The 12,753-nt window shown below is 48.5% G+C and overlaps 1 protein-coding gene across 1 annotated transcript in view; it reads left to right on the forward strand.

The window, feature by feature from the left end:
• CSMD2 (CUB and Sushi multiple domains 2) overlaps nt 1-12,753 on the forward strand; it is a 243,818-nt gene that overhangs the window by 64,884 nt on the left and 166,181 nt on the right. The window contains exon 6 of the mRNA XM_039733794.1: nt 2,797-3,004. Within this exon, the coding sequence (XP_039589728.1) occupies nt 2,797-3,004 (208 nt within the window). The remainder of the gene's footprint in view (nt 1-2,796; nt 3,005-12,753) is intronic.

Consider the following 12,753-nt stretch of genomic DNA (forward strand, 5'->3'; position numbering starts at 1 on the left):
AACTCTTAAAAGCTAACCCTTAGAAATCAACCCTTAAAAAGCAACCCTTAAAAACCAACCCTTCAAAACCGATCCTTCAAAATCAACCTTTAAAAATCAAACCTTCAAAATTAACCCTTAAAACCAATCCTTAAAAACCAGCCATTAAAAATCAACCTTTAAAAATCAACCCTTAAAAACCAGCCCTAAATGGGAAGGTAACCGTGGTGTGGTTGATGGGTTTTGGGTTGTGGTTAATGGGTTTTTAATGGGTTCCTCGAGGCTGTTGGGCTTTGGGGGAATAATGGGAAGGTTGTGAAGGGCTTGGGGTGTTGGGAATGGGGCACAGCTGCTTTAGCTGCAGTTTCTTGGTCCCTGGACAATTAAATTTAAAAAATAAAATGAAGTGGGGGGAAACCCAATTTTATAGGTGGCAGGACAAGGGGGATGGCTTTAAACTGAAGGAGAGTTGGTTTAGATTAAACATTAGGAGGAAATTCCTCCTTCTGAGGGGCTGGGATTGATTTCCTGGAGGAGCTGTGGCTGCCCCATCCCTGGAAATGTCCAAGGCCAGGTTGGAGCAAGCTGGGATTATGGAAAGTGTCCCTGCCCATGGAATGGGGTGAAAGGAGATGATCCTGAAGCTCCTTCCCAACCCAACCCAACCCAATCATGATCCCATGATTATCCAGAAAATCAAGCACCTACCCAAGCCTGCAGTTTTTCCAGCTCAAACACTGGAAGTGGGACTGGATTTTCTGCTTCCCACTGCCAGATTCCCCATCCTGTGGCACATGCCAGGGTGGTTGTGGTGCTGTGCTGCAGGAAAGGTGGATTTTGGGATGTGCCCTGCCTTGGGGATGCTGCAGGGGAGGTAAAACAATTTCTACTGAAGACAATTCCCACTGAAAACAATTCCCAACTTCCTGCCAGTTGAACTTCAAAATTCCTTTATCAGTGCAGAGAGTGCCTTGCTAATTGTGCTCCCACGGGGGCTGGGGAGTGTGTAAATACACAAATATCTGTGTTGTTCTACCAAAAACATTTGCTGCTGCTCTTGAAGTCTCTTCCCCTCGATTCCTTGTGTACTTCAGCAGAGCATCTCCTATTGATTCCTTTTATTGACTCTGCCTGTGCAATCAATCAGCTCCTGGGCCGTGGAGCTGGGGCTTCAAGTGAGCAAATATTGGTTGCTTGGGATGTTTTTAATGCTCCTTTGGATGGGTTACAAGGCACAGAGATGTTGTGCCTCTCTGTGGGGTTTTTTTGGGGCATTTCCCTGCTGGTTTGGGGCCAGGAGTGTTTGGGGGGGTCTCAGAGTGGTTTGAGAAAGGGCTGCTTATCCCTGGTGGTTTTTTATGATCAATTACGAGGCTTTTCTCCAAATTAGGATGGTCTTTGTCACTTCTATAATACTTTTTAAATTTTATTTTTTTGAGTTTCACTGGAGGTGAAAATTCTCACAGAATCAAGGGATGAAGGATCATTGATTCCAGCTCCTGGCCCTGCACAGACACCCCAAAATCCCACCTTGAGAGTGGTGTCCAAAAATTCCTGGAGCTCTGGCAGCCTTGGGAATGTTCCCATTCCCTGGGGAGCCTGGGCAGTGCCCAGCACCCTCTGGGGGAAGAACCCCACCCTAAACCCATCCTAGTATTCCATCAGGAGGAGCTGCAGCCCCTCTGAGCTCTGCCCTCAGCCTCCTCCTCTCCAGCTGAACACCCCAAGTGCCCTCAGCTGCCCCTCCTGTCCCTTCACCATTCCTGGCCCTCCTCTGGACCCTCTAAAAGGTGAAATTCCCTGAAATTCCATCTTGAGAATGGCCAAAGCAACACCTTGGCAGGAGAAAAGGGAATTCCCTGCCTGGAGGGAGCGGTTCCCTCTGCTCTGACAGCATTTCCCAGAGTCTTCTCCTTGCCCAGCTTCTAGAGCATTTGTGGAGGAAACCCCAGGGAGGGAGGGATTAGTCCTGACCCCAGCTGGTGCTGGAGCTGAGGGTTGGCATCATTTCCATTGCTAAGATGCCCTCTCCAGCTGGAGGAAAAGCCCAGCTTTGCATTTCCACCCTGGAGTGCCAAACTCGTGTTTGATTTCAACGCTGCCCTTCCAGTCTGGAGTCCAGCACTGGGGCTGGTGGCACCTGAGCTGCTCCAGGGAGGAGGAAGATCCAGGGAATGGCTCCAAGGGTAGCACAAAATGTGCTTGTCAGCTGCTCTGGTGGAGCTGTGCCTGCAGCTGAGTTTGCATCCCTCTACATTTTTGATTCCTTGTGAAGGCTGAGCTAGAACAGAGGCTGGACAGAGTTAAAGATTAAGGTAGGGATTTGTTGAAAGGATCTCCTCAATGGATCCACCTTGGGCAGCACGAGAGCCCAGCCAGGGCTGCATCCAAGGTGAACTGAAATGGACACAAAAATGGATCACTGGTCATGGGGTCTCTTTAAGTTCTGCTCCATTTGCATATTGGAGTTAATTGTCCACTTCCAGCTTTAGCCCATGCAGTCCCATCCTGCTTGTTCTTCTCTCTTCAGCCCACGTTGTTTATGCTCTTGGGCCTGAGATTTGGATCATTTGTCCTTGGTCCCCAGCTGGAGCAGGAATTGTTTTGTCTCCCTGCTCTGTGCAGAGAGCTCCCCATCCCCTGATATGAACCCAGACCCACCCACAAAAGCAGCACAGAACCTGAAAAACACAAAACCTGAAACGTGAGGCATCATCTCCATCCTTAAGAGTGGCAGTGCCCCAATCTCTGGGGTTTGCCTGGGACTTTGGGCTGGACTTTGGGCACCCCAGGGCTCACCCCTGGCCTCTGTTGCAGCCGACGACGCCTGCGGAGGGACCCTGCGGGGCCAGAGCGGGATCATCTCCAGCCCTCACTTCCCCCTGGAGTATGGCAACAATGCAGACTGCACCTGGACCATCCTGGCCGAGCCTGGGGACACCATCGCCCTGGTGTTCATGGATTTTCAGCTGGAGGATGGATATGATGTTCTGGAAGTCGCTGGCACGGAGGGATCCTCGCTCTGGTAGGTTCCTGCTGTGTTCGTTCCTTGTAGGGGATTTGTGGTCTGTGTGGGCAGAGCCAGACTTCACAGAGGGGCAGAGCCAAACTTCAGAGGGAGCAGTTTGGGCCTGAAGGAGGGGAAATTGGCAATTATTCCCCGTGGTTTCCTTCTGGAACTTGGGATTTGCTTGGCAAACTCTGCGGTGAGCATTGGCTGCTCTGAGTCCTGCTGTCTGCAATGAGAGTTGTGGTGTGGCTGAGTAGAAGATTTAAAAAAAACATATAAAATTAAAAAAAAAAAAAACCAAACAAAATCACCCAACCTCTGAGAACCCCTCAAACCCTGCCACACTCAAGCCTTGGTTTTGTTAATTGTTCTGATAATTGCTAAACCCATTGGTGTTGATGAACTTGTGGAATTTCACCAGATCCACTTGTCCTTGGGACAGGAGACAGAATTCGAACCCTCCCCTCATCCCAGGGGTTGAAAGATTTTTAAAAAACACATAAAATAAAAGAAAAAAAACCCAAACAAAATCACCCAACCTCTGAGAACCCCTCAAACCCTACCACACTCAAGCCTTGATTTTGTTTTTGTTTTGTTTCTGATGATTGCTAAATCCATTGTTGATGAATTTCTGGAAATGTTTCACCAGATCCACTTATCCCCGGGACAGGAGACAGAATTCGAACCCTCCCCTCATCCCAGGGGTTGCCTGGAAAATGCTCTCAGAAATACTGCTTTGATTTGGAGTAAAAGCCAATATTTGCAATATTCAGGAGCCACCCCAGTGCTCTGAAGGCAGGAGAAATAAGGAACTGCAGAGGGAATTTGATGTGTTCCTCCTGTTGGTTTTATAAAAGGACACAGTGATCAACTGCACTCAGCAAATGGTTAAAAGTCCTGACTGGCAGCAAGTGGAAGGTCCTGGAAGTTGGATTGAAACCCAACATCCCTCTGGAAGGGAAGAATGAAGCTTTTGAAATGATCAGGTGTTGCTTGGGATTATCAGCAGCGAGTTAAATTGTGATTATTTGTGAGGATCCTGTTGCAAATCCCATTTATTTGAGTGATTTATCCTGGCTGGCAATTCTGAGGGAGCAGGAATTGGAGTGTTTAGGGTGTATTGATGGGAGGGAAGTTGCCATTTACCACGTCCCAATTGTTTACTGTTCTCAGGCCCCCTTGGAAAATTAGATGTTGCTGTTTGATGAAAAAAAGCCTGGGCTGTTTTTATTAGAATGCATTAATATTTTAGGGCACTGTTGGTTCGTAGGCACTCAGCTGTGCTGGCTGGGAAGATGGATGGAGCTGGTTAAAAAACATTATTCAGCCTGGAGGTGTTGCCAAAGCAGAGCTGTGTCTTGTCATGTCAAAAATAAAACAAAGCCTGGCAGAGGGAACCTGCTGGGAAAAAAAAATAAAATAAAATTAATAAACTCCTTGTAAATACAGCAGGGAAAAAAACTTTAAATTGTGGGGAATGTAAGCCCGGCTTTGAGCTGAGCCTGTAGTGCACTCACAGTCCTTAAAACTGAGATTAAAGCTTGGTTTAAGTTTCACAGGTGTCACTTTGGGGCTCGTTGGAGGGAGGAATGATGGATTTGCTCCCCCTCCAGGTGTCCATGTGCTGCATCCCTGGGGCTGCCTTTCCTCTCAGCACATTCCCTGGATGAGCTCAGCCCTTTTTGGGATCCCCTGGCCCCAGCAGCAGGAATTCCCCTTGGCTGAAGCTGTTCTGCTTTGTGTGGTGCATCCCCGAATTTCCCATCCCCGAATTTCCCGTCCCTGAATTTCCCATCCCTGAATTTCACATCCCTGAATTTCACATCCCCAAATTCCACATCCCTGAATTTCCCATCCCCGAATTTCCCATCCCTGAATTCCACATCCCTGAATTCCACATCCCCCAAATTCCACTTCCACATCCCTGAATTTCACATCCCCAAATTCCACATCCCTGAATTTCCCATCCCCGAATTTCACATCCCCAAATTTCCCATCCCTGAATTTCACATCCCCAAATTCCACATCCCTGAATTTCCCATCCCTGAATTTCCCATCCCCGAATTTCCCATCCACACGAGCCAGCCCCAGCCCCAGCCCATTGCAGGGCATCTCATTTCTCATTCCTGAAGGAAACTTTGCAGTCCCACAAGTGGAATTGCAAAGAAGTCTTGTTTAGAATTTCATCTCTCCGAGCTGGCCCGGTAATTAAATTCAGATGAGTCAGTTCTCAATAATTTTTGCCCGTAGGGGGAAAAAACCTGGTGCTCCTATCTCATCTTTAACCATGCTGATGTGATTCAGCAGGAAAAGAGAGCTCAAACCCCTTTTTCCCTCTTCTGCCTATGAAAAAACGGATTTTAATTATTGGTAATAGGGCAGAGAGACTTGCAGCCAATTCTCTTGAAGCCTCTCGCAGCTGAATATTTCAAATATTTCATTTTCTGAGCATTCTGAGTAGTTTTAGTCATGGCCAGGGCTGGGCACAAATAAACAAAATTCAATTTCATCAGGAAGATAATTCCTATGTGTTTCCAAGCTAGGGAATGGCACCTAATGATGATATTTATGAGCCCATTAATTCAGCACTTCCAGTAACCTTGACTTGACCTGCTCTTAGAAAAACCTGCATTACCATTCACCCTCCCAGCTTTAAAAATGGATTTTTTTTTTTATGAGCCAGCTTGCTTTAAGTGCCTTCTCATTGATCCCACAGCCTGGAGAATCCTGAGCTGGGTTTCCTTTGCTCCCCAACCTGTTGGATGTGAATCCTGCAGGAAGAATTCCAAGGGAGCTGTTTGAGACAGATTAATAAAATCACTTTTACAGCTGCTCCCACAGGTTTGCCAGGGGACCTTGGGCACAGATCGCCTTGAGAGGTGAGAAATAAAATCCTGCTGAGCTGAGCAGGGAGCAGGAGGGGGAAGGAGCAGGGCAGGATGAGCCTGTGGGGTCAGGAAGGGCCAGGTGGGGTCTCCAGGCTGGGAGGTGGAATGGGAAGCACGGCAGGAGGTGCCCTGTTCTCCTTTGGGCCATCCAGGTGTCACCCTGCCCTGTCCCCAGGGTGTGCAAGGCACCTGGTCCCGTCGGAACAGAGGATCTGTGAGGTCCCTTCCAGCCCAGTCCACTCTGGGCTTCTCTGGCATCCTCACCCCCAAACTTCTTCTTGCCTTCCATCCTTGGGGTTCCCTTCCCTTCTCGTGTCCCTGGGAGATCTGGCAGGATCAGTGCAATTCCTCCCTCTAAATCCTGGAAAAGAAGAAAATCCCCCAGAGCAGCTCAGGTCCTTCCAGGGCTTTGTGTCAGGACCTGCTGGAGCTGGGAGTTCCCAGTGCTGAGGATTGTTGGGAATTGCTGCTGATTGTCCCTGGTTTGTGGCACCTGCTCAGAGCCCCACACCCCAAAACCTGAGCACCCAGAACACCCCAAAATGTGTCTCTGATCTGTCTGGGATGTTCTGGAGCTTCAGGAGATGTTTCTGATTGGAAAATTTAGGTGGCAAATTTACTTTTAGGATGAAATTTACTTTTAGCTTGAATAACAAGGCTTTCCAGATCTTTTCTATCCATGGTGTGGTTTTTTGGCTGGGTGGGAGGAACTGGGATTTTCTTTGGGAATTGTGCTGCTGTTGCTGCTTTATCCTGGTGTCGTGGGCTTCAGATCACAAAATGCTCTGAGCCTCTTTGGGTTTATTTTAGGAAAGTTGCATCAGCTGTCACATTGCCCCAGTGCCTCCCACTCCTTGAGCCTTCCCTTGTCATTCCCCCTGGGATCCAGTTTCTCCTCCTTGATTTTCTGTTGATAATCCCATGCTGAGGGAATGTGGTGGGAGAAGCGGGGCTGCAAGTGAGGAACGGCCAAATCCAGGGAGTTTATTCCTGTCTGAGTTCAGTTCCTCCCCCTCAGTGCCTCGTCTTCCTTTTGCCTCTCCAACCCTGGTGCTGCATTTTCCTCCCTTGCACAAAATCTTTTCTTCTCCTCTGTTTTTTTTTCACTTCGTTTCTGTAGAATTCCTTTTTGCTTCATCCCATGATTCCCTGGAAAAGGAACCTGCCCCAACACGTGCATGTGAATGCTTGCACTCACTTCCAGCACAGCTGTGCCAGATGTGAAGGCAGCACAGGCTCCAGATGTTGGGCAATGAGTGAAAACAAACGTGCCCATGCACCAGGTGAGCCTGGGAGAACCAAGAACCCTGGAATTCCAGGTTCCTCTGGTTGCTTTTATGTTTTTTTTTCCCCTGGAGCTGAGATCAGGGGACTCCTTGGAGCCATCAGCCCTTCCTGGAGGAACATTCTGAAATTCTCTTCTTTCCTGAGACCCCTTGGAGCCATCAGCCCTTCCTGGAGGAACATTCTGAAATTCTCTTCTTTCCTGAGACCCCTTGGAGCCATCAGCCCTTCCTGGAGGAACATTCTGAAATTCTCTTCTTTCCTGAGACCCCTTGGAGCCATCAGCCCTTCCTGGAGGAACATTTCTGAGGTTTTCTCTTGTTTCCTGAGACCCCCTTGGAGCCATCAGCCCTTTCTGGAGCAGCATTCCTGAAATTCCCTCATTTCCACGTTCTCTGATTTCCCTATTTGGGAAGAGTTTGGGGGAAGATTTTTGCAGGAGCCATCAGCATTTCAGCATCTCCTCTGCACTTCCCTTTCCCATCCCTACGTGCAGCTGACCCTTCCCTCCCCAACACCTGAATCTGTCTCCTAAGTGGCTCCCAAAAGTCATTAAAGCTCTGGGATGCTCCGTGATCCCCTCATCCCATCCCCTCTCTCTGCACACACCTTGTGCTCTCAGAGCTGCAGGTCCTGGAGGTCACAGCTTCACATGGAGCTGCTGGTGGGGTGGTGAAAAGCTCCTCAGTGTGAGCTCCTAATGAACCAAGCCCTTCTCTTTATATCAAAGCAGCTTCTGATCCCGCCGTGGTGGCCTCGGAGCTTTCAGCTCCCGGTTTTCATCTCGGAGCTGCCTGTGAAGTCCAAAGGCAGGATTCTGTGCTTTGGGATGTGTTCCTGCTCCCTGTGCAGCTTTCTTCAGGATCCTGCAGGCTTTTCCCAGAGGATGGTCCCTCTCTCTGCCCCCTGTGCCTTCCCAGCAGCTGCTGTTCCTTGCGGGGATTCTGAAAAGCAGATTGCTTCCCAATGGTTCTCATCTCACACTTGCCACTCTCTGGCAGAGTTTTTCCAGGCTCTAATTGATTTTATTTGTGAGTTGACAAGAATTATCCTGCCCTGGGCGTGCACGAGGCTGGAGCTGGGAAGGTTTTTGTGTGCCTTGGAAGAAATTCTTTCATCACCACTTAAAACCCAGAAAAATGGGGAAAGTTTCCTTTCCCTGTGCAATGATTGGAGCTTCCTTATTGCAAGAACTCCTGGATGCTTTATCTTTAATTTTCAGATGTTTTTCTTCCATAGGAAGTGTTTTCCATAGGACTGGGAAACGTGGATGAAGTGGCTTTTGAAATAAATGTCAGTTACATCTTCTTTGGAATCTGCAAAATTGACTTCCTTATTTAATTCAATCATTTTTCTTCCTGAGCGTTTATGTGCTTTTAATTGGAAACGAATCCCACAAAGGCTTCCAAGCCCTAAAACTTTGCTTTAGTGGGAAATGGTCTTCTGGCAAGTTCTCCTTTTCTCCTGGAAGGTTCATTCCCTGCAGAGAACGTTCTGGAGAGGCTGGAACCAGAGCGCTTCCAGTTCCTGGGAGTGGTGGTGAGGAAATTCCAACCTTTGGAATTGCTGCACTCCAGGCCTTATCTGAACATGGATTTCCTCTGTGAAGAGCAGGAATTTGTGGGTCAGGGAGCTGTTTCTCCCTGCTGGAGCTCTGGAATGCAGGAGCAGAGCTGATGGCTTCCCAAGGGAATCCAACCATCCCTGAGCATCCTCGGTGCTGGTGACAAATTCAGGGGTTGGGAATGCTTTGGACAGAGATGTTTGTGCTCCCACACTGTCCCAGAGCTCCTGGCACTGCAGAATTAGCTGGGAATTCTGGAAGGAAGGGGAAGGAGGGATTTGGAGGAGTTCCACAGCTGGTGGATGTTCCTGGAGGGAAGGGAAGGTTTCAGCTCCTCCTCCAGGTCGTGGCTGAACGCGGAGCAGCAGAACTCACTTCTCCCTGCTCCTGGCTGCCATTCCTCCTCCTGCTTCCCAAATCCTGCCCTGGGACGTGGCAGGGACAGACAAACCCCTGGGAAAAAGCCCCATGACCTCTCCACTTCAATCAAACAGGATCACGTCCCATCCCACTCTCCTCCCAAAGTTACTTTTCCATGCATTAACGTGATGAATTCCATTTGCTGCATGGTGGAAAGCTTTTAGTGAATATTCAGATTGGGAGGGAGATGCTTTTAGGCTGAAAAGTGACCCTGGTAATGGTTTAATTGCTTTTTTTATCCCAATTTGTCCCTTCTTTGTTGTTTGGTCACCTCAGGGGCAAAGATCCCCATGGAAGGGTCACTGTTGTGTGATCCTGAATCCCGAGGGATGAAGAGCAGAGAAGCCTGTGACAGTGGAGGGGGAAAAAAAAATCCATGAAGGTCATTAATTCTTAATTTCTTTCTGTGTTTGTCCTGCAAACACATGTTGGAAGAGTAAAAAAAAAAAAATTAAAAAAAAATGTTTTTTGATACTGAGACTGAGTCTGACTCGCCTGGCTGGAAGCTGAGAAAAATATTGGAACCTCCTTCAGGATGTGACCCAAAATATAGACTGTAAAGCAGTGAATAATACCCAGATTTGGCAGGGGAAGGAGGCTTTAAGTAAGTGCAGATGATGTTTGGGGTTGTAAAAAGTCGGATATTTGGGATTCTCTTTAAAACACTGTCACAGCAGAACACTGATTCCTCCCAGCTAAAGCAAGGATTTGGACAAACGTTGGTGGGAAAGATCAGTGCCTTCACTCCGAGGTGTTCCAGGAGCTGTCTGTGCCTTTTTTTTCATGTTCAGACACCAATTCCTGTCATTTTCACGCCGTCGGGCTGAGCTGTGCCTGTGCAGGGAGGTCTCTCCTTGCACAGGGATCCAGGGAGCTGCGTTTTGGTGTCAGGATGTGTCTGCCAGAGCTGATAACACTCGTGTTCTACACCCTCCCTTATCTGCAGCTTCAAAGGGAGCAGCGCAGACACCTCGGATGCTTTCAAAGGCCTCTCCCTGCTGGGTTTTCTCCAGGCCCCACTCAGGGATGTTTTTCTGCTATTTACAAGTTGTTTCAAGGATGGAATCACTTTGTTTTCAGACGTCAGCTGCCTCACAAAATGTGGTTTAAATGCTCTTTGCCTGCTGGCTTTTGCCTGGCTGGGTTTGCTGCAGCTGCTCCCCGGATCCCAGCACGTGTCCCTTCCCTGGGCTCGCTTTCCATCACTCCCTGGAGCTGGGAATCACCACTGATGGATCCATTCCGTGCTCAATTCATCCTTCTGCCTTTAAAATGACGTTATAGGGGATGTCTGGGCCTCAGGGGAGGAGAATGTCAGCGTTTCAGAGAGCAGGGAAACACCAACGTGCCTTGGTGCAATTCCTCTTGAGAGGGCAGAGGAAACAACGTGTGGCCACAGCATGGAAAAAACAAAGTTAGCAATTGGAATTGTGTTTGCAGAGCTGGGATTTGTTAATCTTGATGTGTTCTCAGAGCTGGGCTGTTGTATCTGTTACTCCTGGTGTGTTCTCAGAGCTGGGCTGTTGTATCTGTTACTCCTGCTGTGTTTTTACACTACTGTGATGTATTTATTCATTGACATCTCCATTAATACCTGGCATCTCTGTGTCCTGACACATCTGGAGCACAACCCCATATCTATTATTTAGAATTCAGCCAAACCTCTCCATTTTCCAGCTCTAGTCCAGGCCTGGGGGCCTCTTGTTCTCGAGTTCCAACCCTGCAATTAATGTGGCAAAAATTGACCTTTTTTCCTTTTGTTTGCTTTGCTGCTGCTGCTTTAGGAGCTAAAGATGCCCTGGCAGGGGTCAGAGTCTGTTTTCCAGTCTGGATCCACCTGGGAGCTGCTGGATCCCTGGAGGGAGGGGGAATTGCCTTCATTTCAGTTTGGGGCTGGTCACTGCAGGCTCCCCTGAGCGGGGTCAGACCTGAGGGGTGAAACCCCAACTGAGCATCCTCAGGACAGGGGAAGGTTTTCCTTTCCAGGGCTTGATGTTTCCTTAAGGAATTAGTCCAAAAGCTGGCTCTGGGAATGGCTGTCAGCAGGAACAGGAGGGATTTCTGTGATAATCATGAATTTCACAGGCTCCCAAATCCGGTGTTTGCCTGCCTGCCCTGGGAGCTGCCACCACTGCTGGCTCTTGGCACGGGGACATTTGTGTGTCCCAGACAAAGCTGCTCCCATCGGCTGCTCTAAGCAGGCACTTCAGTGAGATCTGAGCTCAGATCAGGCTGCCCAGAGCCCAGATGGAGGCAGATCCTGGGCTGGGTTTTGCTCCTTGGCACAGTTCTGTTCTGCCCTGGCAGGTTGGGATCTCTTCAGCTCCTGCTGGGCTTGGCTGTGACACTTTTGGCTGTTTCACAGTGGGGGTGGGTTGATTTTGGCCTCCCAGGGACCTTTCTGGTGGCTGGGTTTGGAGTGGGGATCAGGAGGATGCTCAGGGCATCAGTAAATATTGGAGGATTAGGAATAAACAAAATGCTGTTGGCAGTTCATGTCCATGGATTGCTTTACTGGCTGGAGTTCCCACAGAATCGTGGAGGGGTTTGGGTTGGAAGGGACCTTAAATCCCTTAAATCCTATCTCATTCCACCCCCTGCCATGCAGGGACACCTTCCACTGTCCCAGGCTGCTCCAGGCACTGTCCACCCTGGTCTGGGACACTTCCAGGGCTGGAACATCCACAGCTTCTCTGGGAAACCTTTTCCAGCCCCTCCCCACCCTCACAGGGAGGAATTCCTTCCCAGTGTCCCTTCCTGAATTCTTTTTTCCTCTGTAAAAGGGGAGGAGCAACACCTGAATGTGTAAAATTCTGGGATGCCAGAAGGGTTTGGGTTGGAAGGGAGCTCCAAGCCCATCCATTCCCATCCCATCCAACCCTTCCTTATCCCAAGTTGCTCCAAGCTCCACCCTAGTCTGGGACACTTCCAGAGCTGGAACATCCACAGCTTCTCTGGAAAATTCAATAAATTGTTAAAAAAAACTTTAAAACTCCATCAGCCCTCTCTGTTATTTTAAAACAATCCCGTTCCTTTGATAATTCCCAGTTGGAGCACAGGGGGAATGCCCATCTCTTCCTTCTCTCCTTTATCCCTTTGTCTTTCTCCCACTCTTTCTAAATTAATTTTATAATCATCTTTTAAATGATGGAGCAGCTCAGATTAGCTCTTTTAGCCAGAATTACCTGCATTAAAGATCTCCCTTAAAAAAAAAAAGCATAAAGGTAATTAATAGCTTCAATTATTGTAATGTGGCTTAGCTTGTGCTTTTCTCTTGGAAAAACCTGGTTTTGATAAGTCAGCTGTTCTTAAAAGGGGAAAAAAAAATAACAGAAGTGCTTCAGGCTGGAAGCTGGCAGGAAGGAATTTGGAAATCAGGTTGTTCCCTGTGTAATGTCAGAGAATAAATTACCCCCATTGATCGTGGAGCAGTGCCCTGTGCTCCAAACAGCCCTGGGGGAAGGGGAGCGTTCACAGAGGATTTGGGGTTTTTTGCCCAGTCACAGAAGCTTTGTGTGAGTTTAAAATCCAAAGGATATTTGTTCAAAGCCGCGCTGGAATTTCTGGAGCCTGGAAGTGAATCAAAGGCAAGGGGAAACCAAAGGGAA

This window comes from Passer montanus, unplaced genomic scaffold (assembly GCF_014805655.1).
Source record: "Passer montanus isolate IOZ18808 unplaced genomic scaffold, ASM1480565v1 scaffold89, whole genome shotgun sequence".
NCBI classification, from domain to species: Eukaryota; Metazoa; Chordata; class Aves; order Passeriformes; family Passeridae; genus Passer; species Passer montanus.